General features: G+C 45.5%; 5 protein-coding genes and 2 non-coding genes across 7 annotated transcripts; 1 reads left to right on the top strand and 6 right to left on the bottom strand.

Annotated features, from left to right (window-relative positions):
* Nucleotides 1-455: 455 nt before the first annotated feature.
* On the bottom strand, nucleotides 456-10,532 carry LOC131289780 (N-acylneuraminate-9-phosphatase-like). The gene is made up of 3 exons (XM_058319091.1): nucleotides 10,307-10,532; nucleotides 3,704-4,186; nucleotides 456-892 (listed from the first exon to the last, which is right to left on the bottom strand). Exons 1-3 carry the CDS (start codon nucleotides 10,427-10,429, stop codon nucleotides 515-517), a joined length of 984 nt encoding a protein of 327 aa, XP_058175074.1. The 5' UTR covers nucleotides 10,430-10,532; the 3' UTR covers nucleotides 456-514.
* LOC131289779 (neurochondrin homolog) lies at nucleotides 6,473-8,935 on the bottom strand. Its single transcript, XM_058319090.1, has one exon. It carries the CDS (start codon nucleotides 8,905-8,907, stop codon nucleotides 6,703-6,705), a length of 2,205 nt encoding a protein of 734 aa, XP_058175073.1. The 5' UTR covers nucleotides 8,908-8,935; the 3' UTR covers nucleotides 6,473-6,702.
* Nucleotides 10,533-11,384: 852 nt separating the features above from the next.
* LOC131287004 (hydroxysteroid dehydrogenase-like protein 2) lies at nucleotides 11,385-12,600 on the bottom strand. Its single transcript, XM_058316019.1, has 4 exons — nucleotides 12,419-12,600; nucleotides 12,189-12,352; nucleotides 11,914-12,127; nucleotides 11,385-11,855 (listed from the first exon to the last, which is right to left on the bottom strand). Exons 1-4 carry the CDS (start codon nucleotides 12,430-12,432, stop codon nucleotides 11,393-11,395), a joined length of 855 nt encoding a protein of 284 aa, XP_058172002.1. The 5' UTR covers nucleotides 12,433-12,600; the 3' UTR covers nucleotides 11,385-11,392.
* Nucleotides 12,601-13,188: 588 nt separating this feature from the next.
* Nucleotides 13,189-14,234, bottom strand: LOC131287454 (hydroxysteroid dehydrogenase-like protein 2). Its single transcript, XM_058316502.1, has 4 exons — nucleotides 14,221-14,234; nucleotides 13,990-14,153; nucleotides 13,713-13,926; nucleotides 13,189-13,651 (listed from the first exon to the last, which is right to left on the bottom strand). Exons 1-4 carry the CDS (start codon nucleotides 14,232-14,234, stop codon nucleotides 13,189-13,191), a joined length of 855 nt encoding a protein of 284 aa, XP_058172485.1.
* A 694-nt stretch (nucleotides 14,235-14,928) lies between these two features.
* On the bottom strand, nucleotides 14,929-17,246 carry LOC131286209 (hydroxysteroid dehydrogenase-like protein 2). Its single transcript, XM_058315133.1, has 4 exons — nucleotides 16,883-17,246; nucleotides 16,223-16,386; nucleotides 15,882-16,095; nucleotides 14,929-15,804 (listed from the first exon to the last, which is right to left on the bottom strand). The coding sequence occupies exons 1-4, from the start codon at nucleotides 16,894-16,896 to the stop codon at nucleotides 14,943-14,945; spliced, it is 1,254 nt and encodes a 417-aa protein (XP_058171116.1). The 5' UTR covers nucleotides 16,897-17,246; the 3' UTR covers nucleotides 14,929-14,942.
* A 292-nt stretch (nucleotides 17,247-17,538) lies between these two features.
* Nucleotides 17,539-17,610, top strand: Trnaw-cca (transfer RNA tryptophan (anticodon CCA)). Its single transcript has one exon. It is a non-coding gene; the product is annotated as a tRNA-Trp (tRNA).
* A 319-nt stretch (nucleotides 17,611-17,929) lies between these two features.
* On the bottom strand, nucleotides 17,930-18,002 carry Trnam-cau (transfer RNA methionine (anticodon CAU)). Its single transcript has one exon. It is a non-coding gene; the product is annotated as a tRNA-Met (tRNA).
* Between the last annotated feature and the right edge of the window lie 451 nt (nucleotides 18,003-18,453).

Here is an 18,453-nt window from a genome sequence, read left to right as displayed (position 1 = left end):
ATAGCCCATTCGGGAAGAAATTGTTGTAGTTTTATGCGCATCATAATTGAAGTTGTAAGTATAGTTGCGTGTGGGACGATCATCACACAAGTCGTCAATTAAGGGACATTTTATAGATGCAAAACCGACGGGGAGCAGCAAGAAAAAATGACTAACTTTAAAATAATAGGTAAGACGTATTCGAAAGGGAGTTGAAAAAAAACTATTGAAAGGGAAAACCGTTTACCCGTTCTAAAAAGCGGTTTCTTTTCTAATTTCAGCCGAGTGTTGCAATGGCAGGCAGAGGCCTGCTTGGAGGCAAGAAACAAGAGGGAAGCGTGCCCACTACCAGCTTTTCTATTGGATGCAGGTTTTCCGGGTTCCGAGATGAAATGGTCTCCAGTAATCTCACAGCACCCAACTCCATCTCATTGCAGCACGACGCTGGCCATGCCGCCAGCCAGAGTCCCCCTTGTGCCTCCAACGTCGGCCACAGCAGCACCCTCAGTTACACACGGTTGATCGACGATCACATTCAGCTGCTGGTGGTCCCGTGGTCATTGCTGCCGATCGAATGTTGACTGCAATCGTTGCTGGAGAATCCGCTGCTGCTGTTACTGGCGCTGCTGTACGAACTGTAGAGGTCAGGGATTTCTGGCAGGATACGGTTGTACTGAGCCGCTCGGTTTCGCGTTGTCTTCTGTTCCTGCTGCGCCGACAACGACGACGCGGGTGTCCTTGCCCGGAACGACGTCGACGGAGGCAGCAGAGCCGGTAGTTTCAGCACACTGTCAACGATGGCGTCGGGACGCACGTGCTCCGGCACGTCATCCATGGTCCGATCGCCAACGATCCGCTGCTCCGACGGTAACGGCAGCCACACCGTCGCGCCCAAGTTCGCCTCAATTCCGCCCTAAAGTGGTAGTGTGGTGTGTTTGTGTGTATGGTTTGTTTGTTCGTTCCATTCATTCCGTTCGTTCGTTCGTATATCGCACATACACACCGCCCATGCACACATACCCATGCATACACACATACACAACGCGCATATCCCCAAGAGGAGCAGCAGCAGCAGGGGACACCACCAACGTCATCGTGTTGGCGGATCAGGAAGGATACACGTGTTTGGATTTTTTTTTAAATCGTAGCATGGTTTTGTTTTTCGTTTTGGTCGATACGCCGATTTCATGCATCGTCCGCCACCGGGGAGAGTTCATCACGATCGGCAGAGCAGCATCATTTATCATCGATAGGTTTAACGTATCGGATACGTCGTTCGAAACAGTAGTAAAATATATTTACCAATAACGCCCGTAATTTAATGGAACCCCTCCCGGAATACCATCCAAATATTGTTGTCATCCAATACCACACGATCATCATCGCCATCATCCGCATTGACGTCACGGGACACACAGGACACACGGGGTTCGCAGGATGTTGATGTTGGTAGTCATTTTTTTTTGTTTCCGTTTGATCGATCATCAGCAATGGTTTTTTTCGGGTGTGTTGGGTCCAGATACCGATTGGCGGCCATAGTAGAAGTAGTAGTAGTGGTAGTAGTAGAAGTAGTAGAAGTTGTCGGTTTCAGGAAAACGGGAATGGGAAGGAAAGTTTTGCTTCAATCAAATGAAATCAAACTAGAGAATACTTGCGTACTACATATTGCGTACGCGTTATATAGATTTGTATGTGGTTGGTTTAGAAGAAAAAATATGGCACACCTTCGCCATAGTACACGCATATATTTGTCGCTTCACTTTGTTCATATTTGGTAATCGATTGCGCGGGAGCTACGTACTGTTCAATGTTTGATAAAAATGTATTTTTTTGTCAAAGGTTGTGCTAGAACTAGTATTTTTCGCTAACGATTTTTATTTATGAACCTTGTATTAGCATGACATGAGAAAATCATAAGAAACATTTCAAACTTGCGCGAAACGTGCAGCCCGGGTCACAATGGTTCCGATCGGTTATGGTTTGGAATAACAACAGGAGTAGATATTTAAGCAAAACATGTTCCATTTCCACTCTTAAATTGCAATTGTTGTACATAGGTACGGACGGAAAGACACAGTCGTATTGGGATCGGATGGAATGCGAGAAGGAGATATTATTTAATTCAATCAATAAGGGGAACAACTTACCGTTACCGTGTTTTTCTTTTGTATTTGGTTAAACATTACTTTGACTTGTGGTTACGTACAAACCCAATTTTTGGTTGGGTGCTGCATTCGTTAATTTCTACAATTAGAATGGCGCTATAGGAGGAGGTTGTGGTTTGGTAAAGGGTAGTAGTACAAGTAGTCGAAGATCATGGAGAGCAACAAATGGGAAATGGGAGTTAAATTTACAATTTCAAACAAACTCTCAAACGCCTCGCGTTCTTCATTTCACCCACCCACCCACGCTAAGTTTTCATTCACTCGGTGGTACTTACATACGCACACGCACAAAAGGAAAGTTTCACTCGAGAGCAAGTTAGCGGTGAGAGGGCGATGTGATGCTAATTTGTTTGCATTTTCTTTGTTTTCTGATTTTTTTTTCCTTCTTCAGGTGGATCGATCTCTAGGAGCAGACATGTAGTATCCCCATTACGCGTGGATGAAGGATGACATGCGGATGGGAGAGTTCCGGCGGTCTCGGATGTGCTGTCCGGTCGGGCCTTTGTGGTTTTGTGTGTGTGTGCCGTTTGTGTTACCGTGATCGTACTGTTGGCGATGGCCGTGAACGCTTTTTCCGGATGGACAGACACACACACGCACACGCATAACTTTTTAATGGTAGTACATATGAGATGGAAAAGAGGAAAATCTGAGCGCCTGTCCGTGTCTCCCCGGGGCTAGTGATACTTTTGCATGTCAGAGGTGTCATATGCCAGTAGAGTAGCATTTTTTAAGCAATTGGTTTTTGAAGAGACACGATTTCTCCATGTGAATTCGAATAGATTATCATTATAGAGGAAAGTTTTGTGAGTAGTTTAAAACATGGCAACAATTTTTTGCATCATTAGACTATCGAACCTCTTTACTTATAGGGCATGTGCATAAATAAATAATACATTTTGAAACTTTTTACATGCTTGAAGAGCTCAGAGGAATACAGTCAATATAGAATTTTCTTAATGATCTCAAAAATTTTAACCCACTTCAAAAGGCAACGCAAAATTACATGTTAGATACTATGTATGAAGTTTGTGTTATTGTACCTTTCAACTTAAAAAGGAAAACCAACTAATGCGAAATACAGTGTAGCATTAGATACCATAATGTAATTCAAATCATAAATCGAAAATATTTTACGCTGATGCCTCTGACATGCAGTGTATATTTCCCGAAGATGCAAGGATGTGCGCAAATGGATGATGGATGTAGCTCTGGAGAAGCCATGATGTGATGGAGAGAGATAGAAAGAGATATACCTGTGCTGGTGGATTATGTCTCGTGGGTCGCCGTTTGCCCGGTTCCGATCCTCGTCCCCTGTGGGGTCCCCCTAGTGGGGACCTGGATCGCTATTGCGGCGGTGTCCAAACCAGTCTCTCTACCTCTCTCCTTCTCCCTACTACCTCGCCGTGTCTTGTTTGTTATGTTTTACCGATTAGCAAAGACGCCACATTACCATTTATCCCCACAGCCCTCGAAACACTCACCGCCGCCGGTGACACACTGACGGACGTGGCGACGACGGATCGTTCGCTTGTCGTGGTTGGCGATTCGGCACTCACCTGAATGTCGGTCTCGAGCTTGTCGCCAATCATCACGCACTGGCCGGGCGGTACACCTAGATAGTGGCAAGCTGCGTAAAAGATATTACGATCGGGCTTGGCCCACGGTAAGTCAGAGGATACCAGTATGCAGTCGAAGTACTTGTTCAGCGCCAGCCGGTCGATCTTTTCCCACTGCGCCGCGGTCGGGCCGTTCGTGATGATACCGAGCAGGTACTGGAGCCGGAGCGTCTGCAGCATAGTTTGGACCTCGGCCGGGATGGCCAGGTAACGGTAGCGCCACTCGAGCCAGCGTCCGTACAGCTCCCCGGCCAGCTGCTTGTGCGTGCCGGGCAGCACGTCGTACCAGAGCTGCGAGCGCCACTGGGCCAGCGCCATGTCCGGGTTGTCCGGGCAGCGCCGGAACGCGGTCAGGTAGTTGGTGGCCGTCTCGTTTGCCACCTCGCGACTGAAACCATGGTCTTGGTGCAGCAGGTCGGCCACCTGAAGGAGAGAAAAAGGATAAGAATGGGAGAGAGTTACTAAACGAACGAGATGATCTGTGAGTAGCAAAACCCTCAGCCGGGTGCGATCATCGAAGCCAATGTTTATCGAAACCGACTGTAGGCAATAACGGAGGAATGCAATAACAAAAACCGGGAGAAAAATAAGCACCGGAATGTACAGTAAAGTTGAATGTTTATGGCGATCTGCAGATTACGCACAGCCAGACAGATCGATCGATTGATCTTTGAAATTTGGCAGACTTTTATTGCCTATTGGTTCGAATTATTAAATTAAAATATTATGATAGAAGCTTTGAATTGCGCCTAGAAATATTTTTCCAAATTATATTGTTGTTTCATGAGAAAATCATATTGTATGTAGTGTAAATAAGAACTTACGTTTTCAAAATTATCTTTTCCTAGAATTATCGTTATCTAGAATAGAAACACGTTTGGCAAGCTGCCAAAATTTGAAATCAATTGCTTGGTAAAACAAAACTTCGTTGGCATTGACTGCAAGGTAGTTTAAATAGCAATGAAGAGAATGACCATATATATAGTCCAGTAACCGTACTGTGGCTCTTTTCTGTGACCCTAAAGCGTAAAAATAGGTGCCTGATCCAGGAGGATGATGCACATCATAGAGTTATTTATGACCGAATTCTACTATTCCAACCCATCTTGGCAATGATCGTTAATGTTCTCCCACCATTTGAAGGATGTCAGGCAATCGTGTAATGAAAAAATGAAACAAATACTCCATCAAATAGTATGAGCATCGCGAAACGAGAAAAACAAGCTGTAAAACAGGGTCAAACATTTCTCCACCGAATTTTGTTGCACCCGTGCACTTGGATTCGTTCGTGGCCAGCGTAGTGGACGTGGTTGGCTCGGTTTAATGATACTTTTTTGCCTCAGAATCGCCAACAAGGCTGAGGAAAACAACCCCCCCCTCTCACATTATGCGCAGAAGGTGGATGCCACTGCGGGCAGCAAATGACTACCAGTCTACCAATTTCCCACCGCTGCACATTTCTCCGACGTACACGAAGAAATTTGTTTCTATTTTCGGATTTGCTTGTGCTCCATGGAAACAACACCAACCCACTGATGCTGGCGGCTGTACGAACAGCCGTCTTTGTCGCCGTGAGTTGTATTTGGCCCCATTTTCACACAAATGGGTAGATGATCGCACTGATCTCTCGGATGCGTCGGATAATAGCCAAGAATGGAAAAGTGCATCATCGTTCGCTCGCGTCGTGTAAATGGTTACAACACCCGCCACAAGAGGTCGTGCGCACCTGTAGAGCTAGATCTTCTTAGGTAGGTTGCTTGGATCGATATTATTTTAAGACTGAATTTTTATAAAAATGAAACGTGCATATAGGTCGAAATACTATTACTAGAGATCCTGTGGGTTGGTTTTAGCTGTGTTTCAGGCAAAGGATCGAAAAGAAAATTTAAATCTGATGGGCGGATCCCCAAGACATTTTTTCCATCTAATTTTCTGTAGCAGTGAACAAGGGGCAGTTTCTCCAAAACAAAAAAATAATGTTTAGATCACCAACTACTGAAGGACAGATCGAGCAACGTTTTTCTAGCACCACTCTTTTGTCCCGTTGGACCATCCCATACTTCTCCCGGCGGGATTTATACCCCAAGGGTTTCTTCGCTTGAATTGGTATGACGATGGAGCCGTGTGGTGCAAGTGTGGAATAAGTGACTGCGACACATTCGCCACTCCGTTTGCTTGGAGAGGGGCCACCTTTCCTTAGCACTTCCCAGCCTTTATTCTTTGCTCTAACCAAATTTCCAACTCGCCGAAAGCCGATGACGATGTAGTTTGAGTTAGAGCTCGTCCACGGACCGGCACACCGCCACGCACCATGCGCTTGAGGAAAGTTCTATATTTAACGTTCGGGGGAAAACGGCTAACACCGAGCAACGAAAACGCAAGCGCAAAGTCTCACGATCCCACGTTGTTGTGCAGAGTAGAGAGAAATTGTTCGATTGAGACCGGCTTTCGTGTTTCTTTCTTAGTTTTTCTTTCCCGCAACTAATCTAATTCTTAGTGATGTTTTCCGTATTGGATTTTTTTTGCACCGCACAGCTAAAAGTAGGCCATCAGAAGCGGATGGACATGGTTCGTTGCTGGAATAAAATTCGGTACCATTGTGGTACCGTTTTGATAATTCAAAGTTGCAACGTTACACTCCTGGCCGACTACGAGACGAAACTAAAGGCAGGTTTTTATATGTAGAAAACACTCTTTTTATTACTTCGTTCTTATGGCAACACCTCCTTTCCCATACTTTTTGTTTGTATCAACATACAGGCACGCTATAAGCGAGAATGATTAATTATAAAATAGATGGATTTAAAAATGCAGCGAAATTCACAAATCAAGGCAGATGAATCGGGGACGCATGAAAGAACGGGAGGGAAAAGAAAGAAAATGTGTGATTCAGCATATGTCGGCTCCCTGTGGCGCCCCACAACCTACACAACCAGAGTTTAGTCTCCAAAGAGTTTCTTGCCGAGGTCCATCATTCGGTGGTTGCGACACACTTTCAGTGCGTCGGCCTTTTTGAGCACGGGCGCGACGGCCGGATTGGCATCGACAAGTTGACCCAGGAAATCTTCGTAGGCCAGCTTCACGTTTGGCGGCAGCGTGCCGATCTTCACCTTCCGCAGCGTCTCGATGATGCCCTCGGCCCAGCCGCTCTCGATGGCAAACTCGGAGATCCACGGTATCAGCCGGATAATGCCGCTCATGGTTTGCATACCGAGGAACCACAGCTCCATGATCTCGAACCAGTGCTCCTTGTACTGGAGCGAGACGACCAGCGCCTGCGGGTCGTTCGACTCATCGATGTTGTAAGCGTCCCAGAGGAAGCGGATCGTCGTCTGGATGTAGCGGCAGATGGAGAAGTCGTTCTTCTTGATCTTGGACGACTGCTGCTTGAGCAGTAACAGCCCCAGTACCGCCAGGTGGCCGTGCATGACGAGGTTGTCGGGTGTGTCCTTCAGCTCCGGAAGGTGCTCGAAGATGAAGCGCAGCAGCTGCGCGAACAGGGCACTTTCCTCGACCAGCTTCGCCTCCAGCACGGTGATGTTCATCAGGATGTTACACAGGCTCACGATCGCTGTCCGGGAGTCGCGCATGTCGTCCAGTTGCTGCGGTGTCATCTCCGGATCGGGCTCATTCATGCGCTTAAGGCGCTCAGCGCGCGGCACCGGTGGCTTCTTGTAGTGCGCGATCGACCAGTGAAATAGCAGGCAGTCGTATAGGACCTGCTCTTCCTTTTCACGCAGAAAGATTTGGCGCGCCTCATCCTCGACCACCAGGTGGCAAATCGCCGGCAGCATCACGCGCAGAACGTCAGCTGGTGGCTGCTGCTCGTGATCATCCACGTTGTCAGCCTTGTGAGCGACTCGGTAGTCACGCGATTCGTAGAACGATTCGTTGGCCAGCTTAAACAAGAACGGCAACACCTTTGCGGCGTGATTTTTCATCGCGGTAGGTTCCTGCGCCATCCAGGCCGTCAGTACTCGCACCATGGCGTACGCAAACGCTTTCTCCGCCTTCTGCAACCGGTCCTTCTTGGTGTCGTTGGCAAGCTTGACAAGCACGCCAAGCACACCGGAGAATGCACCCTTCAATCCAGTGTACACCTGCTGCTTGTCCTTCTGGTCCAGGTCGAGTTGGTCGGTCGACATGTAATTGATCGACAGCTCGAGTATGATGAAGCAGGACGTGATAAGGTCCGCCTGCTGCATGCACTGGTTAAAGCTCTTGTTGTCCATTTGCATGCGCACCTCGATCGCGGCCAATTGCAGTAGTAGTAAGAAGAACTTCTTCGGGTTCTCAGTATCGTGCAGGGTCCACTCGATGCCCAGCACATCGACCGCGTTGGCTGCCAGCTTGAGCGCGGGATCACGCTGTGCCTTGCCGATCTTGCTGGTAAGAATATCGCTGATACCCTTGTAGAGACATTCAGGCCAAATTTCGCCCTGTACCGTGCGCGAGACAAGATCGCGCCGGCAATGGAACAGCAGGGCGCTGATCATTTCCGCTAGCTCGAACTTGCGCTCCGCGTGATCCGTCTCAAAGTCGAGCGAAACACGTTGCAGCAGCGCGTGGAACAGCTTCGGGTCGGCATTGTCCCACGAGTTAGCACCGAAGCGAGCAACCAGCGTCACGATCAGCGTCAGAGCCTCGTCGATCTGGAAGCTACGCTGCGTGTACACCTGTGCCATCTTAGTGATGATGTCGTGCTGGCGCAGTGCGAGTCGGCCACTCTCGTACAGCGAGATACTTTGCAGACACTGGTACGCCTCGTTGATCACGATCAGGTTGTCATCGTACTCGTCGTCATCGCAAGTCGATACGATCCCCAGGAAGACCGGGATGCTGTCCAGCATATCCTGGTGCGTCGCTAGCTGCTCGTCCTCGCAGAAGCAGCTCAGAATCGAAAGTGCCACGCTCTGGTAGACGGAGGCCGGACAGTCATCCGGAACGTCCTTGCTGGTGAGCAGCTTGCGCAGAAACTCGAACCCGATCGACTCGAACAGCATCCGCTTGCCGGCCTGGTTGCAATCCTTGCCCTTGATCAGTTTCGTTACCATGAACAGTGCGGCAAACTTTTCCGTGTCACTTTTCGCATTCTTCAGAATCAGCGAGCACTTTTTAATGGGTTCACTCACTTCGCCCGACATTTTGTTTGGTGCTTTTCTAAAACGTTTTCTTCAATTAATACCGTGTTTCGTGTCGTTCGTTTTCAGATACGTCGATCGGCGTGCCACAGAGACAGTCGATTCTTCTTCTACTCCACCACACTGCTTCGATTTGCTCCAAATTTAGAGTTTTTCTCTAGTCTAATAAACCCCTAAGCAAAGTCCCGGATCACCAGTGTATCGAATCACGAACCGTACCGTAGCGCGCCGTGTTCTCGACTGACTTGGAATATCGGAGGAAAATGTTCTCAACATTCCCATCCGAAAAGCGGAAAATATCGTGCCGTGTCGGCACGGGTTCTCTCCGGCGAGGGAAAATTTTCCACTGACGAAGAGATGAACTTGCGTGAAAATAGATTCTCTCTTCTCGGATCAGTGAAATTTTTTCACGAAACTACCGGCCACACGCGCGTCACATTCCCACCCTCGTGGTGGAGGAACTCTTCCTCTTTGGAAGGAATGATTTTCACTGCTTCCCCCTAGACCGTGTACGGAAGTAAACAAAACCCACGCAGCAGCATCGGCAGTAGTGCATAACAGGGTTATTTTGATGAATTTCCACTTGTTTTGAGTTCTCGCGCCATCAATAGCGTGCGGGGAACTTTAATAGATCGACGACTTATTCGAAAGCGTTTTCCGGCAAGAAAAAACAACACAACTCACATAGCCCGAACGCAAAGTGAAGAAATATAAATAAAACTTGAGAAAAATCACCGCGAGCTGCGAGGAGGCCGCGGACGGATGAACTAGCACGTGCGCAAATCGCAACGAAATGTCAAAATCGTGTTTCACGTTCATTTCTGTTTCGAAGGTACAACCCTTGAAGAGGCGGGACAAAATCTAAAGAGCTTGTTTTTGCCCCTGAAACCAGTTTTCATCCAAATGGTAAACTTAGAGATCGCAGTCAAACGACGTGGCAAAATTTACTTAACTATTTTAAGAAAATCTATCGTTTCTATAGCACTTGTGTCAACCGCACAAAGCTACGTGACACCTGCCATACCATTGGCCACCAAGGGTTAACATACACCCTGCGTGTGCAGACACGGAAGGTAGGATTTTCCGTGCTTCAACTGCACGTTTTTCACATTAAAGCACCATTTTTAGATCATCATTCACTGATCGCTCTACAAGCGTGGCGTACTGCGCGGTACAGCAATTTAAAGCGACATTGTAATTGAATTGACCCGCAGGGTCAAACAATTCCATTCCATAGACCGATTTCAGACGTATAGCAGTAGCTCCCGTAGTTTACACTCCTATCACTTCAAAATTCCATCCAACACACATTCATTACGTAAGTTTGTTACCAGAATACACATTTATCTGACTAGACCGTGCCCTTTGTTGCTCTTATGGGCCAAGCAAATGCTGCACTTACCTTGCTGCATGCCTTTGCATCGGCTTTCCTGGTTGCAATCAGAGTATTGTCAAGGTCGAAGAAAATCGCTGAAATCTTCGAATCACAGCTGAGCCTCTTGATAGCACCACGGAATGTAGACATGTTGTGAGATATGCCTGTTATTGTTACGTTTTGTTTATTGTTTTGATGCTACGCACGAGCGTTTGCTTTTGTTTGCGCCCTTTAAATGCAGTAGTGGCTTCACAGCGTTCTGCTGACTCGACTACAGTCAGGCGAATGGGGGATGTTCTAGCAAGTGGCTCGATGAGTTGTTGGTCTAACACATCCTCCTGATGAACACAAACGGTAGAGAACCTCTATTGAACAATACAAATTGTAGTAATAATTTTGTTATCACTATGATATACGATTATGAAAACAGATTAGAAATGGTATAAGCCCAACTGAATGTTAAAGTTTTTATTTAATTTCCAATGATTATTTCAATTGAATACAAAACAGTAGACCATAGGATAATATTACCTCGACAGGTGAAAATCCCGATGAACGCAACTTCTGTGGTTCACTTCGTTTGACAGCTAGGGATGAATACATGCGTAACGTTTCGTAACGTCTGAAATGTTTAAACAATAGAATTTTCCCGCGGTTTGTTAGTTTTAAGCTGGCATTGGTTTAGTGGCGATATGTTATCAGAGAGTAGCAGACCAGATACTTCTAGTTAATTTTATAAGTTTCTCCCTTTTTTTTAAAGTAATGCTGAGGTGTTTGGAGTTGCGAAATGTCCGAAGTGTTCTAATTTGTGTGTTACCTTTACAAAAATGGTCTGTTTAGTTATAAAAAAAACATGTTTCGCTATAGACTACAGGAGTATAAAGTTGCTAAAAGTGCATATGTTTGACGCTAGTGGACTTTACAACCATCGAATTGGACCTGCAACTCTGTGAGCTGAACAATGTTCTCCTTGCAACGTATGTAAGTTATAACTTACTTTTAATTTCCAAGTAATTACTTGTTCCATTTTTTATACAAAAATACGGTCACCATTATGCTTTGACTAGCATATCCTCCACCTGCATGTTTATTGTTGAACCGATAACTTTTGTTTTACAGTTTTGCCTTCTTTTCGTTAACAAAAATATCCGGGGTGAGAATAAGCGCATTTCCAGGAACGCAAGCGTACTGGGCAAAATCTTTCACCCCCTCTTCCGCTAGTACTTCATCGTCGATAAAGAACCGGCCGGTGCTAACTCCCGGTGGGCGAGATAAAATCGCATACGCAGCATCAGCCATGATATCGGGTTTTCTCGCATAGGAATGACCTTCTTTTCCGTGAAGCATCTCCACCGCTGCAGTAAAAACGATCGTACGGGGCCACAAAGCATTGACAGAAATGTTGGCGGTCTCATACTCCCGGGCCATACCGAGAACACACATTGACATCCCGTACTTGGCCATCGTATAGGCAACATGATTACTAAACCAATGGGGTTCCATGTTTAACGGCGGCGAGATGTTTAAAATATGGGCATGTCGACTCTTGCGCAGGTACGGGAGACATTCTTTTGACCTGAAAAAGTTTTATCCCGGTCAATATATCCCCCTAGATCGGTACAATTGTCACTTACACGAGAAAAGTTCCCCTGGTGTTGATATTGTGCATCAAATCGTATCGCTTCATATCCGTTTCCTCAGTAGGTGTTAGCGAAATAGCACTCGCATTGTTGATCAGGATATCGATACCGCCAAATGTGGCAACTGCTTTCTTCACTGCAGCCCGCACCGCTTCCTCACTGCGCACATCCACTATGCACGGCAAGGCCTTTCCACCAGCGGCCTCAACTAAATAATGACATAGAATGATAAGATAAAAATCTGTCTCCCGATGTAAGGATGATCTTACTTTCGGCAGCTGCTGTGTAGATCGTTCCTGGTAGCTTTGGATGTGGTTCGGCTGTTTTGGCCGCCAACACAATGTTTGCTCCATCGCGAGCTGCTTTCAGAGCGATCGCTTTCCCAATTCCACGGGAGGCTCCAGTTATAAACAGGGTCAAACCAGCAAGTTTCCTTCAACAGAGATCGGCAGTCGATTAATGTTTCAAATCCCAATCCTACTAATCCGTCTACTCTTACCCGTTGTTTTGCATTTTTGCGTTTAACCTTTTACCTAGAGGAGAACCTGTCTCTACAGATGTGAACTTTAGCACCACCTAGTCCGACCGTCATTGACTGTTGGTTCGTGTACGGTCGGAGGATGACTTGAAGCACTGTTATCTACCCTTTTACCTCCTGCACCAGCTAGTCAGCCACTTCTGTCGTTTGTTCCACCGGCAGGCATATAAACATTTGATAGCAGCACGGATGGGATCGAGATTTTGGACAAAGTATGTGTTTGTTGAATGGAGCTTACGCGTATCAGATGCTTACAGGTTGCTGACATTAAATTGGTCACTGCCCTCCAATGAAGTTTGTGGAGCTTGTCTGTCAAAATGATAATTAAAATCATTTTGAAATGTTGCTTTCAGTTTTTTACGGTACTTATTAAAGATAGAAGATGTAAATGCTTTTCTATACAACAAAAAAACTATCTTTATCCTTTTGTATGTAATTAGGTGGTTTTATTAGAAGGAACAGTTTCTTCGATTTCGTTCCGTTGATGATATGATTTGAAATATTGTTTGATCAATTTAGTTGCTCTGTTCTGTTCATAGTATAACACATTGTCAAAGATAAATAATACATCATCAAACTATTCATCCCAGAAACGAACTGTCTAAATTTTAACAAGCATGCATTTTCAAACCACCGCCTGTTTGCAGTGTGACGTTGATCCACTTATCAGCTTCTAGAATACCTTTCGCCTTTTGTAAAATGGTTGCCGGGAGTAGTTGTTAAAAAAATGACTACAGTTTTGCCTTCTTTTTGTCAACAAATATAGTCGAAGTAAGGGTGGGCGAATTTTTCGGAACATGAGCATATTGAGCCAAATCCTTCACACCCTCTTCCGCTAGTACTTCTTCATCAAGGAAAAATCTTCCGGTGGTGACTCCTGGTGGGCGGCACAGAATCGCATACGCAGCATCAGCCATGATTTGCGGGCTCCTCGCATATGTAATGCTTTCCTTTCCACGACGCACCTCCACCGCTGTGGTAAAAACAATCTTGCGAGGCCATAGAGCGTTTACGGAAATGTTGGCGCTCTCATACTCCCGGGCCATACCTAGAACACACATCGACATTCCGTACTTGGCGATCGTGTAGGCTACGTGGTCGCTAAACATTTCCGGGTCCATGTCTAGCGGTGGCGACATGTTTAAAATATGGGCATGTCGACTCTTGCGCAGATACGGGAGACATTCTTTTGACCTGGAATATGTGAATTTATCATATACTACTTTGCGCTACGATCAATAGAATACCATCTTACACGAGAAAAGTTCCCCTGGTGTTGATATTGTGCATCAAATCGTATCGCTTCATATCCGTTTCCTCAGTCGGCGTTAGCGCAATAGCACTCGCATTGTTGATCAGGATATCGATACCGCCAAATGTGGCAACTGCTTTCTTCACTGCGGCCCGCACCGCTTCCTCACTGCGCACATCCACTATGCACGGCAAGGCCTTTCCACCAGCGGCCTCAACTATAAATAATGGAATAGAATGATAAGATAAAAATCTGTCTCCTGATGTAAAGATGATCTTACTTTCGGCAGCTGCTGTGTAGATCGTTCCTGGTAGCTTTGGATGTGGTTCGGCTGTTTTGGCCGCCAACACAATATTTGCCCCATCGCGAGCTGCTTTCAGAGCGATCGCTTTCCCAATTCCACGGGAGGCTCCAGTGATGAACAACGTCAAGCCAGCAAGTTTCCTTCAACAGAGACCGGCTGTCGATTAATGTTTCATTCAGTAAGCATAAGCCAATTGTCTACACTTACCCGTTGTTTTGCATTCTTAACTGTCACCCTTCTGGTTTTAAGGGAAGGGGGACCAGTTCTGCAGATGTAAAACTTAGAAGTAATTGATGACCACGACCACAACTGACTACCGCTACTCCTTGAACGTTGAATGACTTAAAGCAATATTATCTACAAATGTACCTATCTCGCTGGTACCTCACTCCCTTTGGTCGCATATTTTGCTATTTACATTCGGTTGTACTTCTGTAGATGTTTTTGGCACCATACACTTTTGGAATATTGTGACGATGTAGTAGTAGTAGTAGAAGATAACTTAATCAGGTGCGTGAATTGTCGGCCTAGGAGCTCTCAACGAGATTGGAGAGAATTTTGTATTGTTCCGCATTAAGAGAACAGTTTGATTGAAACTTAGATTTCATAGAATTTTTAATTATTTAATATTCATTTATTTGATAGGTTTTCAATCACGTTTGGATGTTTTTGATGCCCATCAAAATGGTTTTGAGGTAGTTTCAAAGATGGTTCTGGTAAATTTAGGTTCACACCTGTTCATAAGTCAACATTAAAATTTATATTGAGTCTGAAAAATAAAATAAACCAATGAGTGAATGTGTTTAGGTGTAGTGATGTTAGCAAAATATAAATCATTTATTAAACCCTGCATCTCACAATGAAACAAAAGAAATCATAAGATAAATACATTAAACTCCCTCACATGCACACACTCATACACACCCCGCCTAAAGCTTGGCCTTCAGACCACCCATAAGCTTCTCCAGTTTCATTGCCTTCTGTAGATCGCCGGAGATCTTCAGCTTGCCCGTCATAAATGCATTCGCCGGCTTCAGCTTACCGGTGAACATATCGAAGAAGTGCTTCGAGTCCATCGTCAACACGGCATCAGCCTTCGACGGTGGGTTTCCCTTCCCCACCTGGCCGGTACCATTCTTCAGATCGGCAAACCACGTGCCGGCCTCTTCACCCTTCACCTTAAACTCGTACACTGCGCCGGTCTTGCGCACGATCTCTTCGCTCAACATGGATTCGATTTTCTGGAACAGACCTTCAATTTTGCCACCGGCCGCAGCTGCCTGGGGTTTCTTGAGCGATGCCGCATGACTTCCTTCCGCCGCAAACTCAACCAACTTCTCGGGCGCAACGTCGAGGAAGAAATCGGGCATCAGCTTGTCGGCGTTCTCGGGCACACAGGCGTACTGCTTCAGGTCGGTAATTCCTTCCGCCGTCAGCACCTCATCGTCGATCAAAAATTTACCACTCTGCTTTTTCGGTTCCTTCGACAGGATGGCGTACGCTGCGTCGGCCATGATATCGGGCTTGCGTGAAAATTGATCACTTTCTTTGCCGGTCAGCATCTCCATGGCGGCGGTGAAGATCGCCGTCCGAGGCCATAGGGCATTGACGGCAATGTTTGCGCTCTCGAACTCCTTCGCCATACCGAGCACGCACATCGACATGCCATACTTGGCCATCGTGTAGGCGACATGATTGCTGAACCAGTGCGGAACCATGTTTAGCGGGGGTGAAATGTTCAGGATGTGCGCGTGGTTGCTTTTGCGAAGGTAAGGAATGCATTCTTTGGACCTAAAGGGTAAGGAACATATGAGGACAAACTTGTTTACTAGGGGCTAACACAGCCATAAAGAGCATGTTCTACTTACACCAGGAATGTACCTCTTGTGTTGATGCTATGCATCAGATCGTAACGTTTCATGTCGGTTTGTTCCGTGGGTGTAAGGGAAATTGCACTGGCATTGTTGACTAAAATATCGATGCCACCGAACTGGGCAACGGCATTCTGGATAGCTGTGCGGACTGCTGCCTCGTCGCGGACATCTACAACACAGGGCAGGGCTTTGCCACCAGCTGCTTCAACTATAAAAGAAGATTGATGGTGTAAAAAATGATTCCCATAGAAGATTTTTGGCTCATTAAATTAATGAGCGCCAATTACGTTAAGTTTTTTGCCTCACTGCCTAACAAATTTTATCCAGTTACTTACTCTCCTTTGCCGCTGTGTAGATTGTTCCGGGTAGCTTAGGATGTGGTTCGGCCGTCTTCGCGGCGACAACTATGTTTGCACCATCCTGGGCAGCCTTCAAGGCAATCGCCTTACCGATGCCTCTCGATGCGCCCGTAATGAAGAGAGTGCGCCCGGCAAGTTTTCTATAATTTTGATAAAGAAATGCAACAAAAAACAACGAAGGTTTTAAAAAAGGTGTAACATGTTGTAATGTGCCGAAACAGGTCGATGTAAGCATAGAGTGCCAGAAAACCGGTTTGTCTCTTCCGTAAACACACACAGTTCCGAGACGGTTATTGTTGTGGAAGGAAAGACTATCATTCGTCCATCGATCTTCCGACGTGGCAGGCAGCACATCGGCGATCGATCATGCAGAAAAGATGCTTATGCTTCATGGTAAAATTCACATGCAACCACAGCGTCTACTGACCGCAACAAACAGCACACAGAAGGACAAGCTTATAATCGCTGTACCGTGATGCTGATCGACCTTTGTACCCGGACGATATTACGTTATCTGACGCCGGCATGGCAGATAACGCTGCCAGAGTCAAAGTCCCGACCAAAAGCGAAAGGATTCATTGACTTCGGGCGATGAATTAACCAAATTATCCTTCTTATCACTCGGATTTTACTTACCCTGTGTTGATCATTTTTCGTTTTGGCAGTGTTGGTCGTAACTGGTTGTGATGGGTGGAACGAGGTGCACGGACGGGGTGATGTAAATAAATTGAACAGAGAGGGGAATGACTTTCCCGGTCTAGCTTCCCTACGTGAATGACAGTGAAAACATTCCGGAACGCCGCATTTGGTGTGCGTTTCGTTCAAAAGGGATCAAAGTCTACCTCCTACGGTCCATAGAGTTGGAGGTAGAGTGTCTGCTAAACGTTTTCCCCATTTTTTAGTTAAAATGGCACACCAGAACTGTCGATTACTATCAGATTTGTAAACATGTTTTCCATTACAAGCTTGTTTCATTTACGAGCTATAATTCGTTTTTATCATTTCAACATCGCTTCGATTTGTGTATGTTATACAACCTTGCCTCAAGAAACCTTGAACCATACTGACATGGCTATTCCCGGTGAAAATAGTATACTATAAAATGGCCTATTTTTATGTATGCTATGAAACACATGGTGTGCTTTATCGATAAACAAAGAATTGCTCAAACGATTTTGTTTCACTAAGTAGCAATGTAGTGTTTGTGTATGATAACTGATAAAAATTTAATATCCCAATGAAAGGTTATTTTGTGGATTAAAATAAAGCTTTAGCAAAGGCGTAGTATATAAGACTCCGTGGCGCAACGGTAGCGCGTCTGACTCCAGATCAGAAGGTTGCGTGTTCAAATCACGTCGGGGTCATCTTTTTTGGTTGGAATTTTAAATTTCCTGAGAGCTTTAAATTATTGGCGAAAACGTATCATTTTGTCTAAATACATCATTAAAATAGCTAATGCTTTTTCTGGTTACTCGGCGGTCCATGGTTATTGATCTTATCTTGGGATACATCAGTACGGTAGTTTTCAACAACATATCCAAATCCTGCAGTTTTCTTGGCTCCACATGTTTTGATAGTGTGTATTATCGTAGGTTGGAGCACATCTGAGTTCAGACCAGTTTCTTATTTATGTTGTTTGAAATCAATATAAAAAATTTTCTGTGGATGATTAAAAAAATCGCCTGCCCCGAGTGAGGATCGAACTCACGACCTTAAGATTATGAGACTTACGCGCTACCGACTGCGCTATCGAGGCTTGCGAAAGTGGGTTCTTATATAGCTTTAAAAGCCGCACTATTGATCACAACAACTGAAATCGCCTGCTTTAGGGCTGGCACACTAATAAACACTAGTAAGTCATCATAAAAAAACATTGTTCAAGAGATTTTACACTTTAAGTGTGACATTCGTATGTATAGGAACCAAAAGCATCATTTCTTACATTCATTAGAAATACTTTTATGCATAATTAACATCGCGAGATAAATGGTAAAATATCTTTAGATTTCCGAAACCTCGTATCGGATAGTTGGCTGAGCTGTCGTTCAGTTGTTTGTTTATATAGATCGGAAACTTTGATAGTAAATCGATTTACAGTTGACCGGCGTTTCCGGTTTGATGTTTACGGGTCTTTTTGCCCATCCTTCGAAATGGGTTGTTGCTATTATCTGTGTTCAGTGGGGTAAACTGATCCAAACGTAAGAAAC

The sequence above is a fragment of the Anopheles ziemanni genome, chromosome 3 (assembly GCF_943734765.1).
Source record: "Anopheles ziemanni chromosome 3, idAnoZiCoDA_A2_x.2, whole genome shotgun sequence".
Taxonomy (NCBI): domain Eukaryota; kingdom Metazoa; phylum Arthropoda; class Insecta; order Diptera; family Culicidae; genus Anopheles; species Anopheles ziemanni.
The sequence above is the reverse complement of the archived record's forward strand: the minus strand, read 5'-3'. Positions and strand labels throughout refer to the sequence as shown.